Here is a 24217-nt window from a genome sequence, read left to right as displayed (position 1 = left end):
ATGATGTGGTGACCTACTTCTCTGATGGAGTGTCCTTGTTGGGTGAAGGTGTTTTTAAGTGAATTAAGGTGTATATCCCAGACCTTCTCGTCGAGCACATTCTGTGGTACTTGAGTGCCTGGCTGTAGAGAACAGATTTCTTGGTGTGTTTAGGGTGGTTACTGGATCTGTGAAGGTAGGTGTGGTGATCTGTGGGTTTCTTGTATATAGTTGTCTGTAGGGTTCCATTATTGAAGCTGATCGTGGAGTCCAGGAAGTTGATGCTAATGTGAGAATGTTCTAGAGAAATTTTAATGGGGGTGGTGGTTGTTGAAGTTATGATGGAAATGTATGAAGGAGTTTAGGTTGTCTGTCCAGAGGATGAAAATGCCATCAATGTAACCATCAGGAATTAAGGCCTGCAGCAGGACTAGTCTCCAGGCAGCCTCATCAGTACAGCTGGCCTGCAGCAGCAGTTTGATTAGCCACACAACCTGATGGCTGCCGAGGCCAGCAGGGTGGCTCTTAAGCCAGCAAGAGCAGCAGCTTGCTACCTTCTCAACACTTATGCCCACCAGTGTACCTGCTCCTGTGCTACCTTGCTCCTGCTGCTCCTGCCTTGTACCTAGTCTTGCCTTGGTCCTGTCCCTACCTTGAGCCCTTCCTTGCCTAATACCTTACTTGCTGCACTTTCTGACCTCAGGTTTTGACCACTGGCTCTGGCTCCTGACTACGGACTCTGGCTTTGCCAAGTTGCAAAGTGTGGATAAGATTAAAACTACCCCAAAGTTTAGGCATGTTGATAGCTGCAGTTTTGGTAGAAACTTCATGGATGTTTGCATCCTGGATTTTGGTTCAAACTTCTCTCTAGTAACAAAGGCATCATCCCTTTATATAGGCACTTTACATAACACACTGTCTATAAACTCATTTCAGGGGCTACATGTTCAAATATCAGCCCAATGTCTAAAAAGTGTCTTGCATTTGAGAAGATTGGCTGATCCCACCTGGCATACAGTAAATAATTTTATTAAATTTTGTAGTGGCTGGTACTCTGGCAATTTAATTCCAATTTAATTAAAGACTTTTGGCCGGGATAAACGTGGAGGTGAATCATCTAATTTTCATCTGGCGATTTCATTCATACAGAAAATTATATAATGAGAAAGAATAAGTAGTAAACTAGCACGTTATATTACCTCCTTCATAGTGGAGGGTGGATGGGGCTGGGAGAGACACGGGTTTAGTAGTCTATGTATTAGATTGGCAATACCCAGCCTCCCTCAAACTAGAAGTTCAAATCCCAATAGAATCACCCCATCTTTCCAAGAGATAGAACATTTACTACCATGTACATTACTGTATGTGGGTCTTTCTGATCAGACCTTAACAACCACATACCTGTTTGTGCTGCATGGGTATTGAAGCTCCGATGGCATTTTTCATACAAGCAGGGGCCAGATCCTCAGCTGGTGTGAATGTCCATAGTAAACCAAGTTATAACAATTTGCACAAACTGAAGATTTGCCCTTAAGAGTTTATCCCCATGACCCCGGCCAAAATATTTAATCCTTTTTGATCCCCACTGTTATACAGATGGCTGAACTACCTTCAACCCACTAGAGGTGCTCTCTGTGTGTGAAAGTTTCTGGAACCAAGATCCTGCTCTCCAAATAGGAAATGCACAATGTTACATGCTTTAGCCACTGAGAGTATGTCTCCTCCTTTTATGTAGACCTAACGTTCAATTCAAGCTGTCCCAATGCCCTTAAAAATAAAAGTTAATTAGATGTCTGTTGAAGGGTCATTGATGTCCTTAGAAGTTAGATGTCATACAACCAAAGGTGCACATTATCTACTAATGCACCTTCACCATTAAATTTCTTTTTTCTGTATATCTGACTGGGGCAGTGAATATAATGAGCTTCTTTTGGTCATAAACCAACCAAAGTCCAATTAACTTTTCAGAATTCTCCTTCCCCCATACCCCATCACCTTTACACTGAACACTAGGCCTAAACGTCATGAGTCTGAGTCTGTTCAAATGTGCTCAGAATCTGAAATTTGTTCCAAGTAGTGTATTATGTGTTGCCTTAATTAGCAAGAGAGAAGTACTGGCCTTTCAGCATAGGCGATCAATTCTTAAATATAACCCTAATTTGGATGACTTTTGAAAGAGGTTTTTTGGGGGCAGGAGATTAAGAGAAAAGGGGGAGGGGTTCTCTTCCATTCTCATGGGAGGATTAATAGCCATCTTGTGCTTTCAGGGATAAATTCCAGCCACCCTTTCCTGGGTGCACAAGGTTGGGACAAGGTTGCAGCAGGAAGTTGAATTTCAGCAGAGCAATAGTCCTGGGATCAGAGAGGTGCCTTTTGCTGCTCCTATGAAAATCTATCTAGATTTAGCCAAAATCTAAGCCACAGAAAATCATCATTTGTGCATATGCATATGCACAAGTTTCTGGTACAATCTGATTTCCTACCAGGCTGTATTGTACATGTTCTCAGGCCTTAATGAGCATCCCATAGCCCTTCAAAGTGAACACAGAATTCTAAATGCTCAGAACACTGGCAAAAGGGTGCCTGCTCCTACTTTCCTCACCAAAATGCCCTTTGGCCTAGGAAAAAGTGCATAGACTGAGAGCCAGGCAGCCATGAGCTCCAATCCCACCCTCTGCACTATACAACTATTACTATTGGGCAGGGCCTCATTCCCCTATGCCAGAGGTTCTCAAACTGTGGTCTGCAGACCACCAGTGGTCAGTGAGCTCCATTCAGGTGGTCCACGGATAGTTCCCTCTAAGGTGCGCACGCAGGCATGGCTACACTAATTAGGTGCCTGGACTATGAAGAAGACACACATGTAAGGTGAAGTGGTGGCCTTGGGGGAATAAGGGGTAAATGGGAGGGGGCAGTGGGGTGAGAAGAGGGGGTGGGGAGCATTTGGGATGTGCAGGGCTGCAGTGGCCAGAGAAAGTGGTGATTTTCCCCAGCTCCAGTACTGAGGCTACTGGGGAGAGACGGCCCTCCTTCCCAGCCCCAGTTCGGGGGCTGCTGTGGCGGGGGAAAGACCCCCCCTCCTTCCCAGTCCCAGCTCGGTGGCTGCCACAGCGGGGTAGAGGGGCACATCCATCACATTAGAAAGGTAAGACTACTGATATTAAAATATGAGTTGTGAGCTTTTATTTGTAGAACAAAAAAACATTAATTATTATTAAGGGTTTTTTTTATATAGCGCTTTTATCCAAATAGTTAGCTAACAATAGTTAGCTAACGGAACAAACAACATTTGGAAAGATTATTAATTGGTCCACTGAGACTCTCTGCAATTTTCAAGTGGTCCGTGAAAAAAAAAGTTTGAGAACCACTGCGCAATGAGGGAACCAAGTATCATTTTCACGATTTTATAGATTAGCTCTGGCAGAGCCAGAAATACAAACCAGATCTCTAATATAGCACACCAAACTCTCATTCATTATGCCAGTGGGTCTCAACCAGGGGTACGTGTACCCCCGAGAGTACGCACAGGTCTTCCAGGGGATACATCACCTCATCTAGATATTTGCCTAATTTTACAACAGGTTACATAAAAAGCACTAGTGAAGTCAGTACAAACTAAAATTTCATACAGCCAATGACTTGTTTATACTGCTCTATAGACTATACATTGAAATCTAAGTACAACATTTATATTCCAATTGATTTATTTTATAATTATATTGTAAAAATGAGAAAGTAAGCCATTTTTCAGTACTAGTGTGCTGTGACACTTTTGTATTTTTATGTCTGATTTTGTAAGCAAATAGTTTTTAAGTGAGCTGAAACTTAGTATGCAAGACAAATCAGACTCCTGAACGGGGTACAGTGATCTGGAAAGGTTGAGAGCCACTGCATTAGCCACACTGCTTCTCACAAAGAATATGCCAAATCTATAGGCTTGGATATGCTTTCAGTAAAATTGGGCTACTTCTGCATACTTACCTTTATGATACCTACAGATTAAAAAAAAAAATACCCAAGAGTCCTAACTTTAGTCCCTTGCTCTAAATGCTGGAAAATACTTTTCTTGTGGAACTATAAATAGAACTCAGAAGTTCTAAATTTCAATCCCCTGGTCTCATCATTAGAACATACTCTCCTCTTAGAACAAGACAGAAAACCCAGGAATTCTGATACCCAGAGTTCTATTGCTGTCTAACAAATAAATGCACTGGATAGAATTTTGGGTTTTTTTTAAAAAGAAAAATGTTAAAAAAAACAAACACAAAAAACCCAGACTAGAAAATTGCTTCATTTACTGTCCAAGTTCAGCATTGAGCACTTTATCCAGCTCCCTTTCAAACTAAAGGAACAGTTCCAATTAACTTTAACGATGCAGGATAAAGCCCTGGCTAAAGCTAGGGTTCTGTGGCAAAAATAGTACAAGAGGGCTGAATTAAGGTTGCATGGATAACCATAATTTAGCATTTCCTAACTTTTGTGTGTTTCACTTTGCATTCTTAATGTTCTCAATGCAAGGGCTGGTCTACAAACAGTTTTGGCACCAATTTTGCTAAATCGTTTTTAAACAGATTTTGCTAATAAATCAGTGCAAAAACTCTGTGTAGATCAGACTTAAATGTTTGTAATTTAATAATACATATTTATACCTAGTAAAGTGGGGATATGATGTTACCATTCTAATCTGGTAGCACTTGGTCCTCGGTTTGCATAGGAGCACTATGAACGCTTACACCAAGGCCACTGGAGAATCAGGCCCATTAAACTCCCTGTGAATGGCAACACTTCCATTGACTTCAGTGGGAGCAGGGTTGAGACTTTTGACTCCAACCCAAGCTGTAAAATGGGATAATTCAAAAACTTGGATCCAAATTCTTGGTTCTAGCATTAAAAGAAGTTTGAAATAATGAAGACTTCTGTCTGGACACCAAGAATAAAACCATCTACTGCAGCATTTGGCAGAAGACAGATAAATGTTCAATTAATATCTTAGCTGTTTACAGCACAAGTACAGTTAGCACAGGGGTTTCTCAAACTGGGGGTCGGGGCCCCTCATGGGGTCACAAGGTTATTACATGGGGGGTCGCGAGCTGTCAACCTCCACCCCAAACCCTGCTTTGCCTCTAGCATTTATAATGGTGTTAAATATATAAAAAAGTGTTTTTAATTTATAAGGGGGGGTCGCACTCAGAGGTTTGCTGTGTGAAAGGGGTCACCAGTAAAAAAGTCTGAGAACCCCTGAGTTAGCAGATTCACACAAGACCTTTGGCTGATGTCCAGTTTCAAAGCTTGAATTGTAGACATAGGGTTCAATCCTGCTGTCAATGAGGTAAATGAAAGTTTTGCCATTAACTTTACTGTGACCATGAGCAGATTTACTGGGCCTGATACTGTAGTACCCTTTTTGTACTTATTTACAGTGCTCTCATGCAAAGTGAGTGTAAAACATCACCAAGTGAGAATGGTACAGTTTTACCTCCACTTTACACAGGTTTAAATATTTACATAAGTGACAAGGCAGTGGTGAGTCAGGTTCAGAGTGTCTCTAGATTTGCCAGAGCTAGCAGAGCCCTTAATGAACTCTCGCTGTGCCATGCTCTGTATACAGATTTTTAAGGACGATTCATGAGCTATCCAGCACACTATATGGCCAGAGAAGTGCCCTTCACAGGATACATCTTGCGTGTGTTAGGACAGAGCCTTGAATCCCTATGATAAAGAACCCTTAGTCCAGCTTTGCAGAAGTTTTCCAAGGAGTCATGAAACAGACAATTTGAAGGGAAAGCAAAAAGGCCAAGCTAAGGAACAGACATGCTTTTAGGGTACTTTCAACACAAGGGTCTCCCTCACTGACACTCTTTCTGGAGTTAAGGTGTCCTGACAGGTCATGAGCTACTCACTGAGAGAACAAGAGTCTGCACATTACCTCCATAAGGTCCACAAGTGCACCTCTTTAACCTTTTGTAATTAGGCCTTGTAAATTGTAGACCTTTCCAGCACAGCTTCTCAGAGCATGTGACTAGGTGAAATTAAATGTAAATGCCTCCTGCTAGCTTCAGGCATTTTTTCCTCCCATCCTTAAATTAAGTGGGGAGGGATAGCTCAGTGGTTTGAGCATTGGCCTGCTAAACCCAGGGTTGTGAGTTCAGTCCTTGAGGGGGCCACTTAGGGATCTGGGGCAAAATCAGTACTTGGTCCTGCTAGTGAAGGCAGCGGGCTGGACTCGATGACCTTTCACAGTCCCTTCCAGCTCTAGGAGATAGGGTATCTCCATTAATTTAATTTAAAAATTTAACAGCATTTTGTTTAAATGCAGCTATAATCTGGATTAGGGTGCTACTGTGTGGATGCACATGCTAACTGAGAATCCTGGGAGATGGAAGACTCTATGCTCAGGAGAGGAATAGGGAGCAGGTGAGCTGAACTAGTCAAGTTTATAAGAGCCTATGGTATAAAGGATAAGGCTCTGAGTTAGCAAATCAGGTTTGGCTCTGCTACTGACTGGGTATGTGACCTTGGGCAAGTCATTCAGCCTTGCTTATAATATGAGGTTAATTGTCTCTACCCAACTTTAGAAAGTGCTCTGCGATACACAGAACACACTATAGAGGCTGCTGTATGTGTTATTACAATAAGGGGAGAGAAGGGGCTTTAGTCTGTGTCCATGAATGTGCCACAGCTGGTGGATGAGGATTCATGCTAACACAGTGATAGACCTTAGGGGTTCTGAGATGCAATGACCCACTGACATGATTGCAAATAGTTTCTCTCCCAGTCCAGTAAGCCAGGGGTAGTCAATAGGCAGACTGCAGGCCAAATCCGGACCGCCAGAAGCTTTTGAACAGACCCAGAAATCTTTTTACTTATTATTATAATTATTTTTTAATATTATTTTCTCTGGAGTCTGGACCTTGACCAAGAAATTTGGACTTTGACAAAAAATAATTGGCTACCCCTGCTGTAAGACCTTGCTGTAAACTATTATTTGCATCTTTGTAAATTTTCAGTAGCATTAACAGTTAGGGAGATAGATAATTGTGCTGCAAATGCTGATACTTACTTTTACAAAAATGTCAAGTGTACATTCAGAGCATAGCATGATAGATGGCCCCAGAGTACATAGGATGTAATTCCCTCAGTGGAATCTGCTGGTGTCGCCAGCCACAAAAGTGCAGCCTGCAGTTTATGAATGGCAGCAGCAGAGCCCACTGAGTGACTTACAACCAACCATTCACTAATTCTGGGGGCAAATATTTTCATATTGGGCTATGGAAAGCAAGAAGGGGATGCAGGAAGACTGACAAAGGAATTCAAAGATGATGATGCTCTGAGACTAAAGCTTCAGGTTTGTGAGGTTACTGCAATGCACATTTATCAAATCAATTATTTAAGGGTAAATAAACCTGTAAGATTACAAGTGTATAATTCTGCTCTTTATATTGCACATGCTTCATAGAGGGTATATTTATTATGAATAGCATTGCCAACTTTCTAATGGCACAAAAGAGAACACCCTAGCCCTGCCCCTTCTCCAAGGCCCTGCCCCCTTCCCCACCCCTTCCCAGAAGCCCTGCCCCCACTCACTACATTCCCCCTCCCTTGGTGGCTCGCTCTCCCCCCACCCTCACTCACTTTCACTGGACTGGAGCAGGGGCTTGGGGTGTGGGAGGGGGCTCCAGGCTGGGAGGTGGGGCCAAGGGATTTGGAGTGCGGGAGGGGGCTGCATGTTGAGGCAGGGGTTGGAGTGCAGGAGGGGTTGAGGGCTCTGGGATGGGGCCGGGAATGAGGGTTCAGGGTGTGGGAGGGGGGCTCTGGGCTGGGGCAGGGGGGTTGGGTGCGGGGGGGTGAGGGCTCTGGGCTGGGGGTGCAGGTTCTGGGCTAGAGATGAGGGATCTGGGGTGCGGGAGGGGGCTCCAGGTTTAGGGGGGCTCAGGGCTGTGGCAGGGGGTTGGGATTCAGGGGGGTGTGAGGGCTCTGGGCTGGGGGTGCAGTATCTGAAGTGGGGCCGGGGATGAGGGGTTTGAGGTGCAGAAAGGGGCTCCAGGTTTGGGGGGACTCAGGGCTGGGGATTGGGATGCAGGGGAGTGAGGGCTCTGGGCTGGGGGTAGGCTCTGGATGAGGGCTTTGGGGTGCAGGAGGGGGCTCCAGGTTTAGGGGGGCTCAGGGCTGGGGCAGGGGGTTGGGGTGCAGGAGGAGGTATGGGCTCCGGGGTGGGGCCAGTGATGAGGGCTTTGGGGTGCAGGAGGGGGCTCTGGGTTTGGGGGGGCTCAGGGCTGGGGCAGGGGCTTACCTCGAGCGGCTCCCGGTCAGCGGCGCAGCGGGGCTAAGGCAGGCTGCCTGCCTGTCCTGACACGTTTCGCGTGCCCCAGAAGCAGCCAGCAGGTCCGACACTAGTAGGCAGGAGGCTCCACGCACTGCTCTCGCCCGCCACAGGCCCTGCCCCCCAGCTCCCATTGGCCGGTTCCTGGCCAATGGGAGTGTGGAGCCGGTGCTCAGGGTGGGGGCAGCGCACGGAGCCCCATGGCCCCCCTTCCTAGGAGCTGGACCTGCTGGCTGCTTCTGGGACGCAGCATGGTGCCAGGACACGTAGGGTCTAGCCTGCCTTAACGGTGCTGACCGGAGCTACCAGGGTCCCTTACGACCAGGTGTTCTGGTCGAAAACCAGACACCTGGTCACCCTAATTAAGAACTGACAGCAGCTTCATTAGAGGATTCTAAGAATGATGAAATAACCAGGCAAATATTATGGTAGAAAATGTGCATGCTTTTAATTCATTAAGTGAGGCACAATTGCAGTCAACGGATCAACTCCAAATGAACCATAACTTCAACAGAGTGTGGTTTTGGAGTGATTACTATCATTTAAAAGCTAATATGTAGGGGAAAGATTTATTCTACAGTAGTAGAAGGCAGACTGGCCTAGTGAGTAGGGATCAAGAGTGGGAGTTAGGACATCTGGATTCTAGTCTTTGCTGCGCTACTAGCTGCTGGGACTTTGGACAAGTCACTTTGGCTGAGATCCTCAAAGGTAGATAGGTGCCTGACTCCCATTGAAATCAATGGGAATTAAGCAACTAAATGCCTTTGAGGGTCTGGGCCTCTGTCTCTGCTCTCCCACTCTTTGTGTGTCTGGTTGTTGGGGCTGACCGCAAGTTACCTCGGGCTGTTGTTACAGAATGGTTTTGGGGGGGAGCTAGTAGTGAACTGGCTTTGACCGGCTGGGCTGGCATGCGGCCACTGGACTGAATAAACAAGTGAAGAGATAAGCGAGGCCCAAGACTGTGAAGTGTGGGAATAGAAAACAGCAGCGTTTCCTGACAGAGCCTGCTTCTGGGTGAATATGCCCCCCCTCCTCTTAAAAGGAGGTGATGATTAAAAACGGCTATGCGAATTGCTTTAGATGAACAATCTCACCTGTGGACCCTGGCCTTGTGAGTGCCCAGGAATTCCCCACGCTGGAGCAGCGCCTGCTACGAGCCCTCAAGGACAAGGCTAGAGGGTCTGGGACTGTCCATAGCAGAAGAGGCGTAAGCATTGATGCTTGCTTGCTGGAAAGCACGTATTTAGTAACGCATGAAGGCTGGGAAGCTTATTATACTTTGGCAGTAAAACCGGTTATACTTATGTACCTGGTGTGGCTTCATTGAGTATATCCGAGTTCCCCCCCCCGCCCACCCCCTTTGGCTCGACACTGGTTTATTTAGATTATAAACTCTAAGGAAGAGACAGTCCCTGCTCCAATGTGTTTCTATGGCACTTAGCACAATGGGACCTCAAAGTGCTACTGTAATACAACTAATAATCATGTATGCAGGACCTGAAGAAGAGCTCTGTGTGTCTCAAAAGCTTTTCTCTCTCTCACCAACAGAAGTTGGTCCAGTAAAAGATACTACCTCATTCATCTTGTCTAACTAATAATTGTGCAAAATGGTCATATCAAATCCAATTACTCCAGAAGAGGATGACAAACTGAGGCAAAAAGTAACAAGAACCTGATCCTTCACCTACTGAAACCAAAGGGGAGTTTTACCACTGATTTTAATGTGAACAGGGTCAGGCCCTTAAAAGTTAAATATATATTTTATTTAAATTCCAAAAGCAGCCTCCAGAAACAAGAAATATTTGATGCAGCAACACTTGCATCTGTTTTAAAAAATTTTTAAAAGATTTATTCCAGAGGTTTTACTTTGGAAAATTCCTAATTATTTTTCACAGTATGTCAAAATTTATATTGTACTGCACTGAGGCAAAGAAGATTTTGCCAAGACACAATCAGGGAATCACATAATGAATTAACCGGAGTCTGCCCAAAGTGAGTGGGTACAGGTTCTTGCCACTTTAAACATATATCATCTCCAAATAGTATCCCCATTTCCACCACTGTCCATTAGTGATTTTTTTCATAACTATAATAATTCAGTCATTTTTCTTGGGATTCCAGTAGGTTTTTAAGATTTGACCATCAAATGTTCTACAAATGTAATCAGTTACTGTACAGATAAAAATATGTCCCTAGGATTATCGTTGAGCTGTTGTGAGATTGAAATTGATTTTATCGTTCTAAATCAATATGGCCCAGGTTCAGTACGGTATTCAAGCACTTGCTTTAAACGCATGCATGGTCCCATTGAAGTCAACTGGGTTACTCACAGGTTTAAAGTTATGTACATACTTAAGTACCTTGCTGAACTGGGGTCTGTATTTGCAAACAAATTTTAAAAACTGACCATCAAAATGCCAGCTAGATCGATATTGATGATGGTAGCTGTTAAGTGGGCATTTGATTCATCTCAGAAAAAACACACAAGCTGGATTGGAAGACTAAGAATGTACAATGCAGGCTTTAACATCTAGATTACCTAAATCTGTAGCAAAATAATTTACAGTAGTAAAGCCAAAACTGCTTTTTATTCATTGTTTTTTGATAAAGTTTTGCCTTTAAAATCTGCTGTCAGAATGTCACGTAAGAACACTTAAGATTTTGATGTTGTTATTTTGAATGACTACAGCTGCAATTTGAGGCAGAAGCTGATGGACAGTAAAAGTAATTTAGTATGGTATATGTTCAATGGCAATATGAAATGTGAGATCAGGACCTTGGTTTGCCTCCTATGAGTCCCATTGAAGTTAATGAGTCTAATTAGGGTGACCGGGTGTCCGGTGTTCTGGTCGAAAAGGGACCCTGGCGACTCTGGTCAGTACCGCCGACTGGGCCATTAAAAATCAGGTCTGGCTCCTAAGCGGGGGTGCCCCTGGGAGCTGGGGGGGTGGTGCCTGCAGGTGAGAGCAGCACACGCTGCTGAGCCTCCTCCCTTTCTCCCCCACCGAGGAGCCAGACCTGCTGGATGCTTCTGGGGCACAGCACGGAGCAAGGACAGGCAGGCAGCCTGTCTTAGCCCCGCTGCACCACTGATCGGGAGCCATCCAAGGTAAGCCCATGCCCCAACCCCCTGCCCCAGCCCTGAGCCCCCCCAACACGGAGCCCCCTCCTGTACCCCAAATTCCATATCCCCAGCCCCACCCCAAAGCCAGCACCCCCAGCCCAGAGCCCGTACCCCCTCCTGCACCCCAAACTCCTCACCCCTCCCACACCCCAACCCCCTGCATCAACCCGCAGCCCCCTCCCACATTCTGAATCCTTCGGCCCCACCCTCAAGCACACCAAACCCCTCATCCGCAGCTCCACCCCAGAGTTAGTGCCCCCAGCTGGAGCCCTCACCCCCTCCCGCACCCCAACTTCCTATCCCAGCCCCTCACCCCCTCCCACACCCTGAATCACTCATTTCTGGCCCCACCCCAGAGCCCACACCCCCATTTAGAGCCCTCACCCGCACCCCAACACCCTGCCCCAGCCCAGTGAAAGTGAGTGAGGGTGGGAAAGAGTGAGCCACCGAAGGAGGGGGAATGTAGTGAGTGGGGGGCAGGGTCTCGGGGAAGGGGTGGGGCCTCAGGGAAGGGGCAGGGCTAGAGTGTTCGGTTTTGTGCTAATAGAAAGTTGGCAACCCTAGAGGCTATTCATGTGTGTAACATCAGGGCCCAAGGACAAAATTGTGATCCTCTTTCTCATGTTGGATAGTAGTTTCCATTATGGATAGTCCCATTGATTTCAACAGGACTGCTTGTGGAGTAAAGAGCCACCTAATGTGAGTGAGGGTAGCACTATCTAGCCCCCCATGATTAGATTTTATTTTCTTTACGTACCCTACTTATGATTGGGTTAAGCAGAGTTTTTAAAAACCATTAAATGTAACTTTCTGACCTGTTTTTACTTTATAAATGGTGTTTCTTGGTAGGCCATAAAAGTAATTTGTTTCAGATCAGTACCTCGCTGTTATCAATTGATCTTTTAACCCTATAGTGACCAGTGTTTTTACAAAGGAGGACATGTGGGATGTGAAATAGTCTGAGCTAAAAGCTAACATTAGCCAATGGCTCAGCTGTTTGTTATTATTATTACTATTTAGCATATACGGTAAAAGCTGTTTTATCTGGCACTTCACCAACCGGAAAGCTCTATAAACCGTCATTTCTGATCTTCATTGAGATTCCAGTTTATAGTCCAGTTGGCATGGGACCTGCAGGGGGTTGGGGCACGGGAGGGGGTGTTGGGCATAGGTTCTGGGAGGGAGATTGGGTGTGAGGGGGACTCAGGACAGGGGGTTGGGGCGTGGGAGGGGGTGCAGGGTGCTGGATCTGGGTGCTGCTCATCTAAGGTGACTCTCCGCAAGCGGCGACCTGTTCAGGCTGCTCCTAGGTGGCGGCGCAGCAAGCAGCTCTGTGTGCTGCCCCTGCCCCGCCCCGAGCACTAGCTCTGCAGCTCCCACTGGCTGGGAACCATGACCAATGGAAGCTGCAGGGGAGGCAGCGCGCAAAGCCACTTAGCTGCGCCTCCACCTAGGAGCAGCCAGGACTGGTCGCCGATTGTGGTGAGCTGCCTGAGGTGAGTACCCCCCAGATTCAGCACCCCACTCCCCCTGCCGTTCCCCAACTCACTGCCCCGAGTCCCCTCCCACACCCAAACTCCCTCCCAGAGCCCATGCCCCTCCAGTGCTCCAACCCCCAGCCCCACACCCCCTCCCGCACCCAAACTCCCTCCCAAGCAATCAGTGTTCGCTGGAACATCTTGTGGCATTCTCGTGACATGTCCGAAAAGTGTAAGATGGCGTCTGTGGACAATGGCCCCAATAGTCTGTAGACCGGACTGCATTACAAATTAAGTCATTCCACTTTATGCCCAGCATATGACATTGGCATTTTGTGTGGAAAGCCTCCAGCTTTGCCCAGTCTGAGCAGTATAGTGTCCATGTTTTGCAACTGTACAACAGTATGGAGAGGATACAACTCGAATAGATCCTGAACTTTGTTGTCGTGCTATGATGATGTTGATTCCATATTCACTGTAAACAACCCATGGCAGATACTGTGATGCTAATCCGATGGAGAACATCCATGTGAGAACTGGAGGAACCGGTGAGTATAGAACCCAAATAGCAAAAGCTGGAGACTGCTTCGACAGTTTCATTATTCAAAGAGATTGGAGTCACGGGTGGACCTGGTCCTAAAATTTGCAGCTTTGTCTTTGACCACGAAACATGGAGGCCAACCTTAGCTGACTCTTCTTCCATTTGCTGGGATGCCTCGTAAAACCTGTCGGGGATCTGTACTAGAAGAACAATGTCATCAGCATAGTCAAGGTCTGAGAGTGAGAGGTCAATGATCTTAACGTTTATGGGCCTGACGGAATGCTGCATTATGAAATCCATTGCCTGACAAAAGAGCGCAGAGGCCAAAACCCAGCTTTGCCTAACACCAGATATTGATTTACAAGGTGCCGACATCTGATTCCCCCGACGTACACGGGCAGTGGTTCCATTATGCAGCTCGCTAATCAAGTCCAGCAGAATGGTTGGGATACCCATGCCCTTTAAAGCCTTCCAAAGTGCGACTCAGTCAACTGAATCAAACACAGCCTTAGGATTGACATACAGTACATGCGGGGGCTTCTTGAACTCATGGTGTATCTCTGACAACAAGCAGAGGGCCTAAATGCCATCTAATGTGGACCTGTTCCTCGTAAAGTCTGACTGTTGGGAATGACTCTTCCAATGTAGCAAGGGCTCCAAATGCATCAGTAGAACATGTGCAAACACCCTCCCTGGCACAGACAACAAGGTGATTGGCCTGTAGCTCTTACATTCACTGCATGGTCCCTTGCCCTTATAAAGTGAGATGACAATACCGTCCTTCCAGGCAGTTGGCAACGTTCCAGTTCTCCACACCAGGCACAAGATGGCCAGAAGTGATTCAGCTACATGGTCAATAGCACATTTTAGCAGCTCTGGATATCATCAGCACTGACTGCGCATCCATTTTTCAGTTTGCAGATGGCATGGGCTTCACTTCATCCAACGTTGGTGCATCAGTACAAATGTCTGGGTCCAAAACCACAGTGGCTGCCAAATCATCCAGCTCTGAACAAGCGGCAGCTGGAGGGTGGTTCAGGGCGCTGTGATAATGTTCCACCCAGTGTGAGAGGATGTCGTCATCCAATTTACATGGATGGCCTTGGCTGTTCTTCAGGATGGCATTCGTAGCAACTACCTCTTGCCTGCTGAGGTTGCGGATCGTGCAGAATGCTGGTTTTAAGCCTCACCTGACTAAGCCAAATTCAGCATCATCCGCCACTTGGTTATAATATGCCTCAGGATTGCAGAGTGCCAGGGTGTTGAACTTTTGCTTCAGCTGATTATGAGAGCGCTTATCACCGTGCTGGCGGGCTGAGGCCTTCAATTTAATTGTCTGGAAGGCCATGGTCAGCATGCTGGGCGTCTATAGCCGATCATCATGCTGGGCGTCTATAGCCGATAGCCATGGTCAGCATGCTGGGCGTCTATAGCCGATCATCTGCTCAGTGGATTAGTGGAGGATGGAAGTAAACAGAGACCAGGCAACCTCAACATCATCTGGCAGGTCGGCTAGAGCTGAGAATCTATTGCTGACATCAATACAAAACCTGTTGGCTAAACCTGGCACACAGAGAAGTGCCTCGATGTCAAACTTCTTAATCATTGCAGAGAGCTTACTTGCTTGTCAGAGTGTCAATGCCATGCGGACAACCACTAGGTGGTGGTCTATATTCGCAGCACACTTTGCACCATGATATACTCTACAGGAGGTGAAGAGACGCCTGTCATGTGTGATGATGTGGTCCAACTTCTTCCGAGTGATGCCATCATGAGAGATCCATGACATCCAACGTATGCGTTGCTGCTTGAACCATGACCCAGACTGGAAAGATTCTGAGAGGCGCAGAATGTGAGCAAGTGGCAAGAGTTACCAGTGAACCATAATAGCCAATGACCTGTTCAAGCCTAATTTACAGGGAGACAGTAACTGCATTTAGGTCACCCAGGTATAGATTGAGGCCACTATATGGCCTTGACACTGTTTTATTATATTTCTTTATTACTTTGAATTGCTTTATGTTTCTTTATTCAGTAGATTATAATCCTTATTTTATTTTCTTGTTTCCCCTGTGGCAGCATAATATTGCAACTAGAAGTGATACCATTTGTTTCGTTCAGGGGTTTGCCGTTGTACTTTTCCTCTCTAGGGGCTTGATTCAAAGTTCATTGAACTCAGTGAAGATACACCCACTAAATTCTATGGGCTTTGGCTCAGAGCCATAGACATTGAGTTCAAGTCTAGTTCTGGCTAGCCTTAATCAAAAAACAGGGGTGAAAGTAAAATTGAAAACTTACTGGTACGGTGGTGGCTACGCCCCGCCCCTGCCCCCAACTCCCGTTGGCAGCCTGGGGGGGGGCAAAAGGGGCAGCGACGATAAAGCGCTGCTGTGACAGCGCTTTAAGCAGGGTCCTTATGCCGCGGCAGTACTTTAAAGTAAGGCGGGAGGGGCTGGTACTGGTGGCCACTTTTTACCGGTATGCCATACCGGCCCGTACCACCTTACTTTCACCCCTGTCAAAAGCTAACAGTTGTTCCCCATATGTGTAATGAGTTGGAAGTTGCAGCTTAGTTCTTAGCAAGCAGGAACCCACATCCAGAGGTGAAAGTAAGCCGGTATGCCCCGGTACGGCGTACCGGCAAGAGCTGGTGCGCCATACCGGGGCGGATCAGCTTCCCCTGGCGGCAATTTAAAGGGCCTGGGGCTCCCAGCAGTGGCTGGAGCCCTGGGCCCTTTAAATTGCCACCAGATCCCTGCTGCCGGAGCCCTAGGGAAGCGGTGGTGGGGCTCGAGCGGCGATTTAAAGGGCCTGGGGCACCTGACGCAGCTACCGCCCCGGGCCCTTTAAATCGTCCCCGGAGCCCTGGGGTATCGGCAACAGGGCTCCGGCGGCTATTTAAAGGACCCAGGGCTGCGGCAGCTGCTACCGAGCCCTTAAAATAGCCGCCAGAGACCCACCGCCGCCTCCCCAGGGCTCCAGCAGCAGGGCTCTGGGGACGATTTAAAGGGTCCAGGGCTCCGGTAACCGCTACCGCCCCGGGCCCTTTAAATCGTCCCTGGAGCCTGCCAGAGCCCTGGGGTAGCGGTGGCGGGGCTCTGGCGGCGATTTAAAGGGCCAGGGACTCAACCGCCGGTACCGCCCCGGGCCCTTTAACTTGCTGCCGGAGCACCACTGTCGCTACCCCAGGGCTCCGGCAGAAGGGCTCTGGGGACAATTTAAAGGGCCCGGGGTGGTAGCGGCAACCGGAGCCCCAGGTCCTTTAAATCACTGCCCGAGCCGCCGGCTGCTGCTACTCCGGGGCTCCGGCAGCGCAGCTTGGGTGGCGATTTAAAGGGCTTGGGGCTCCCACTGCCGCTACCCTCCGGGGCCCTTTAAATCGCCACCCGAGCCCCGCTGCTGGAGCCCTGGGGTAGCGGCGGCGGGGCTCTGGCGGTGATTTAAAGGGCCAGGGGCTACCAGCTGCGGCTACTGCAGTGGAGCCCCGGGCCCTTTAAAGCTCCGCCAGAGGCCGGGGCTCGTAGCTCCGGGGGTGATTTAAAGGCCCCGGGGCTCCCAGCTGCTGCTACCACAGCCCCAGCCCCGGGCCCTTTAAACCCTGATTTAAAGCGCCCGGGGATTTAAAGGCCCCGCCTCTTCTGGTAGAGGCCACGCACCTCCTAAGGACTCTGGGAGTACCGGTAAGTCCTTAAGTTACTTTCACCCCTGCCCACATCACAACTGGAACTTGGAAGTGTCAGCCTCAAGGCCAATGACACAAGAAAGAACCACCCTCCCACCATAGCTGTGATCCCCCAAACTGAGAGCTGACACAGATTAGCTGTATGGTGAAAGAAACCTTACAATGGTGTTGCCTGAGCTTGACATGCTCAGTGCATAGACGTAAGACTTTGATTGCCAGGTTGTCAATGTGGCAGCTTTCGCAAGCATAATCTTGACTAAGGCTCCAGTCCAGCAAAACACTTAAATATATACTTACCTTTTAAGTGTGTGTGTATATATATATATATAAAAATATAGTCTGACTCCAGTGAAGACACCGGGACTCCTCACATGCTTATTTTAGGGCGTCTCTACACATGGAGTTATTCTGGAATAGCTATTCTAGAATAACTCCATGTGTGGACACTCTTATTCCAGAATAAGAGTGCCCTTTTCCAAATTATCTGTGGCTAGGTCTACACTACAGCGGGGGGTCGACCTAAGATACGCAACTTCAGCTACGTGAATAGCGTAGCTGAAGTGGCATATTTTAGGTCGACTTACCTGGCTGTGAGGACGGCGGCAAGTCGACCGCTGCCGCGCCGCCGTCGACTCCGCTACCGCCTCTTGCCGCGGTGGATTTCCGGAGTCGACGGCAGAGCCATCAGGGATCGATTTTATCGCGTCTTCACTAGACGCGATAAGTCGATCCCCAATAGACCGATTGCTACCCGCCGATCCGGCGGGTAGTGAAGATGTGCCCTGTGAAAGTGGAAGTGTTCTGGAATAGCTATTCTGCTTTAAATTCAAACCCTACCTTATTCTGGAAGAGCTTGCATGTGTAGACAACTGCCCACAAATGGTCTGAATGAAATCATGGGGGCACCCACAAAGTCATGTCAGGTACGTACTACTCAGTGTGAGTACGGGTGACAAAATCTGGCCCTTAGACACAGAGAATGGGATTTTCAAAGCCACGAGGGGTTTCATTTGAATGGAAATTGAGTGTTCACTGCCCCTTAGGAAGCTTTTAAAAGCTCAATCTTAAAATACACTTTGTTAGAGAAATGTTTCTTTTCTATTGACTAATGTTTACTCTTTTCTCCTTGAGACCTTACTTCTATTTTGCATTTGTATGTTAAAACGATTTCACTAACCTGAGCATAGGGCAATGGCAGTAGAAAGCAGAAAGCCCTGGTAGGATTTATTTTCCTATTAGTATATAGTTTTTAATTGACATGAAGTTCTGCTGGGAAACCAATCCGTGCAAAAGCCCATTTCCTTTAAATTTCCAAAGCTTTTCAATGTGCTTATGATAATTTAAAGAGCTGTCAACTGGTGCACTACACTAAGGGAATAAAGGCTGCCAAATGATAGGAGAAGGTATTAGGAGATTTGTAGCTTTGTAGAATTGTGATGGTTAATTTGCCTCCATCTTTCACTAAAATAAGAGATGGAGAGGGTTTAAATATCATCAAGTCTCACTACATAGCTCTCTTACAAACAGTTCCAGTCAAATATTCATCTCCAGACTTATAAAAACCTCTCCTTAAAACACATTATATAGTGTAATGACACAGGGATCATCTTGTGGATGATTGAACCCAAAATTTCTGGATCTCAAAACAAGAGCTAAACGACCAACTCCTTAAGCCTATATGGTATAGATCTATTGAAGTACCATGTATAAAAAGGCAATACTTCAGTTGCCAAGGAGTCATTCAGATGCCACTGTGATGAGTATGGCACAAATGCCTAGGCCCTAGACAGATAGAGGAGGGGGAAAAAAGCTACCTAATTCCAATTACCAAAAGTGCAAAATAAGAATTGATCAAGTTGCAAGGTCCATTTTAAACGTTTTTACATTTCATGAGTAATGTTCTTAATCCACAATCCTGATGTTGCTGAGGTGAGTTCTCTCTTTTATAAAGACCATCTGTGAGTTACATGCACACAGGTGCATATCAAGAGTACTCTAATCTATATACACCATAAACTATAAGGAATTGGTCCTTCAGCTCAAATGGTCGAGGCTCTTCTATTTAGATCTGGAACTCCTAGGCTCAATGGATTTGGCATCCTAGCTCTCTTAGGCCCCTTTGAAATTCCCGCCCACTGTTTTCAAACAATGGAAAGTCCATATTTTAAAAAGCTGTGGGCCCAGTGCTCCATGCTCCCCTTCCTCCAGCACAACAGAGACATCTTTGAAGAATTTCAATGGTGGAAAGGGGGCAGGTGAGTCAGCAGGTCTCCAGCCTATTCTCCACCTCCCCAAACCTACACAGCATAGCATGTAAGTTACTGCAACCATGGGGCCAGTGCCAAGTACATGACAGAAAAGCAGCATAACTTACTGCATATTCTTGGTCACACCTTGCCCCACTTATGCTGATGTAAATCTTCAGCTTCAATGGAATTACTCTGGAGTATGCAGGGAGTTATGCGGCTTCTTCCTCATCCCTGTGGAACACTCCACATGCCTCCTGTGGTTCAGGGATCTAGGGTCAGCAGGAAGCCAGAGTGAAGAGTGGGAGAACACAATGCAGTGTGAAAGAAAGAAAGAATTCTCTGTGCGGATGCCCTAGGGCTATAGTGGTGTTCCCAAAATCCATACAGATCTAGAGGATCCAAACACTGATCCCCTGAATCTGCCCTCAGAGAAGAATGGAAAGGAAGCTCTGAGGTGGGTATCACATAAGTCCTTTACCCACAGATGGGAATAACCGGCACAGGGAATTTGGCTTTTTGCTTGAGTAAACTGGAAGCTGCAATTAATTTACCCAAGTTGGGATATTCAAAGGAAAAGGCTGAAACTCCATCCTTAGGCTAAATCTTGTTTGCCTTACTCATGCAGATAGCCCTGCTACCCTCAATGAGACTGCTTGTGTGAGATAAGCAGGATAGGGTCTCCTGCTCCTTCACTCATGCTCCCAGCAATGTGCAATATCTGATGCTCCAGAGAAGGCAAATAAGCAACAAAACACTTTGCCTACCTATCTGCACAGTGTATGTGAGTAATATTCCTTCCTGACCCAGGAGGTGATTAGCTGATGTCCTGAAGCATGAGATTCAAGTGCCCGTATCTTAACATACATAAAAACAAATGTTATTACTGGTCATAAAATTATCCAGCCCTTTTAAAAATCCAGTGACTTTAATTAATTTTATGACCTCCTGCAGAAGAGAAATTCCATAGGCTAACTCAACCCATTGAGATAAATTTCCTGATGTTATGAAAGGTATGGGCTGCAAATTCTAGATGAAGTGTAATGAATTAAGGATGGCATTTCAGCTCTAACATTTGCCAGCTTGTGCCAAGATGTTAATGTTAATTACATTCAGGTCTTGTTTTGTTTTACTGCAGCTGGGTCTCTGCTCTGTGTTCACTTTTATTGGTAGTAGGAATACAGACATTAGGTGTTTTACAGATCTCTGATTTCCCTCTCTGAAGCATGTTGAGCATTGCTATAAACATAGCCATGGTTAAGCTTGCTCAGGCTACAGAATATACTGCAATGACCGATGGCAGGTTGGGGTGAGATCAGCAACTAAGTGAGGTTAAATGAGCCTTCCCCGCGTGCTGCTTGTGATCACTATATGAACATGACTGCAGCAAGGGAGGTCTAGGTTGGACATTAGGAAAAAGTTCCTAACTGTCAGGGTGGTTAAACACTGGAATAAATTGCCTAGGGAGGTTGTGGAATCTCCATCTCTGGAGATATTTAAAAGTAGGTTAGATAAATGTCTATCAGGGATGGTCTAGACAGTATTTGGTCCTGCCATGAGGGCAGGGGACTGGACTCGATGACCTCTCGAGGTCCCTTCCAGTCCTAGAATCTATGAATCTATGAATCTATGACAAAGCACACGTCTGTGACATTATGAAAGGGAGGAATCCAGTCAGGATATTGGATCAGTGTGTGAATGTATTTATTCTCATATTGTATTACGAAACTATCCTGATTTCACCATGGGAGAGCTGTTTTAAGGTGAGAAGTAACAGGCAAAGTATAGAAGAGCATTGCCATTTGCCTACTTCAGGATTTGTTAAATATTAAGAAATCTGAGAATGTCCCCATCTGGGGTTGTTCTAAATAAATCTAGTTTCTGAAATTATGCATTCCATTTTAAAGCCTGATCCAAAGCTCACTGAGGCCAGTGAAGAGACTATTGACTTTAGATCAGGTCCTGGGTCAGGAGGAGAGAAGCTGAATGTTGCAATGTTATTAACCCTTTGTGGAAGAAAACAGAGCAGCCAGCCCTCTATACCTCTCAGGATGGTTATACAGCTCCCCCTTTTCTCTGCTTTCTCCTATTTTACATTTTGTCATCTTTTATTCTCTTGGATTTGTGCAAGATGCCAGCTAGTGTGGGCAGCTCCCCACTCTGCTCCAGGCATCTCTGCAGTGTGCTGAGATGTTGTGAATGGAGATGGGGAAACACTTTAGTGGGCAGAGAAAAATGCAACTGAGGTGACATGCTGTATTCAAAAAGATGTCAAAAAACTGTCACTTCGGGAGAGTGCTGCTCCCAAAATGCAGATCTCTCTCTGTCAGGGGGAGAAGGAATATCTCCATCCAGAAGTGTGAGCAAACCTTGGGCAACCATATCTAACGGATTAAAACTGAAACACCTCTCTACGTCTTTGAAGAGCAGTGAGTGCAGTACACAGTTGTTAGGAGACATTAAACTGACCTGTATACATTTCCTTGCCACTGAAGGGATCAGGGACATGAAGTGCAAGTGTGTCTGATTGATACAATCTCTTCTTTAAAACATGCTCAATGCAAGGATCACTCTAAAACCTCCCATTTATCACTGTGGTCACAAACTTTAATCTCTGTTTCCTGGCCTTCCATGTCTGGGATTTGATTCCTCTTCCCGGTGGATGGGGAAGAGTTCTTTTTGCACCGGGATAGGGAACTGGATTTATATGCATGCGGAAACCCACACTAATTGTCTAATTAACAGGTATAAGAGGTGAGGGAGAGTGACAGTAAAGTATAAACATGTCCCTACAAGCTAAGTTGGATCATACATCAAAAACCAGAGCGGCACATTCAGATCACCCCCTTCTCCTTAATGCAGAATTAGGAATCTTACCTGATAGGCATCTAGCTGTTCATCAGTAAATATCGTTTGCTTATTACCCATCTTAAATGAGGAATTCTCCCTTTGTGCAAATGCATCACATAAGAAGTTGCAAGAGTCCTCAGTACTGTAGGCATTTAGAGCATATACACTTCGTGATCGTGCTGAAGAAATCCCCAAGCCCGCATTGAACTGCACTTGCCTGCACCTGTCCGGCTAGCAAGAAGCAATGAAGTCGTTTCTGGGAACCTTGGCAAAGGTTGGTTTTTGATGTGCTAGGAGGGAGAAGGTTAAAATCCCAGGCAGGTGTCACCCAGAAATGGTGGTGCCATCGTCCTTTCCCCTGTGTTTTCCTCGAGCACAATACAGGGCTTGTGTGGCGTGAAAACTGATGAGGAGCATCCAGTGTCAGAAGGAAACCAGCTCTCTGCTGCCCCGGTCTCTGTCTCTCCGCGGCACTCCCTCTCTGTAACTTCCCGGTGTAAGAGTAGCTCTGCACCACTAGGTGTCGCCCGATAACCCATTTATATTCCGCAGGAGGCCAGCAAGAGAGGCTGGCTGGGTTGCTCCAGTCCATCAGGGACAGGACCCAAGTGTGGATTTTTATTGCGGGGAAATGCTGCCATGCGCTGGGTTCAGCTAAAAGTCAAGGGAAATACAGGAACAAGGTGTAATGAGGAACATGGGGTGCTGCAGGCAACATGCTCAGTGTACTAAGAACAATAACCGGAGATAAAAAATATCTTGGCCATCTTACTGTAAGTGGAATGGGCTTCTGGCCAAACTACAACTAGCTTGTCTGAGACTGCGGCTGAAAAATGACCCCCTGGACACTCCAGCAGAATGGGATCCACTCCCCCTCCTTCTTCCCCCCGACACAAACTCTCTGTCAGAGACGATAATCCAGCCTGCTTCAGAACAATCTTAACTGAATGAAGACTGCATAGAGACAATGTGGGTGAGGCAATATTTTTTATTGGACCAATTTCTGTTGGTGAGAGACACGTTTTACAGTTTCTTCCTGAAGAAGCACTCTGTGTAAGCTGGAAAGCGTCTCTCTCTCACCAACAGAAGTTGGTCCAATGAAAAATATTACATCTAATATCCTGGGACCTACATAGCTACACCACCACTGCATACAATAATGTATATAGACAGGCAGCAATGCCTAGTGGTTAGAACAAGGCACCAAGGCTGACCCTAGACCAAATGGTGCCCTCTCCCTTTGTTAAACTTTTGGATACCTTACTTCTGTTGCATTTGTAGCCCATTTCACGACTTTGATGCACGATTTGCATGCATGATTTATCCCTGTCATATAAGACAATAAATTTGCACACAAATCGTGCATCAAAGTCATAAAACAAAAACAGCACCCCGACCCCAATGCCTCCAAAGCCTGGCACCTCAGGCAGTTGCCTGGGTCACTTGCCCCTAAAACTGGCCCTGCAAGGCACTAAGGGAACCAAGGTATCTGAAGTCAGATTCTCCCCCCACTACAAATCCCCGTCTATCCCTGGTTCAGGGTATGACCTGTGACACATCATCTATGCTCACAGGACATTTGGCAGCCAGGAAAGCTATCAGGGCTGCTCTAATCTGTTCTGGAAGGGGACGGCATTGCAAAGTATGTTGCATCCCCTACAGTCTCTGAGCCAGGCTCAGTACCAGCACAACACAGAGAAAATCAGGGCTTTGATGGATAGCAAACAGAATTTCTCGGTCTGGTGGCCTTATGTGAAATACTGTAAATTGGTGGTCACTCCCTAATGGACACCAGTTCATAGAAAAAAGGCATCACAACCACTGGCAGTGACAGCAGAAGCCAAGGACTGAATTCATTATGGAGAGTGAACCCTTTTCTCACCCTTGCAGATGTTCCCTCCAGATCATGGTTGAAATACACTGGTTAGGCCAGGGGTGAGCAAACTTTTTGGTCTGAGGGCCACATCTGGGAATAGAAATTGTATGGTGGGCCATGA

At 46.6% G+C, this 24217-nt stretch overlaps 1 protein-coding gene across 1 annotated transcript in view; it reads right to left on the bottom strand.

The window, feature by feature from the left end:
* The window catches only part of CIB2 (calcium and integrin binding family member 2), a 112706-nt gene extending 90146 nt beyond the window's left edge, over nt 1–22560 (bottom strand). The window contains exon 1 of the mRNA XM_024200589.1: nt 22248–22560. Coding sequence (XP_024056357.1) covers nt 22248–22298 — 51 coding nt within the window. The 5' untranslated portion in view covers nt 22299–22560. The remainder of the gene's footprint in view (nt 1–22247) is intronic.
* Between the last annotated feature and the right edge of the window lie 1657 nt (nt 22561–24217).

The sequence above is a fragment of the Terrapene carolina genome, unplaced genomic scaffold (genome assembly GCF_002925995.2).
Source record: "Terrapene carolina triunguis isolate 2854851 unplaced genomic scaffold, T_m_triunguis-2.0 Scaffold67, whole genome shotgun sequence".
In the NCBI taxonomy this organism is placed as follows: domain Eukaryota; kingdom Metazoa; phylum Chordata; order Testudines; family Emydidae; genus Terrapene; species Terrapene triunguis.
Note: the sequence above shows the minus strand (reverse complement) of the source record. Positions and strands in the feature narration are given on the sequence as shown.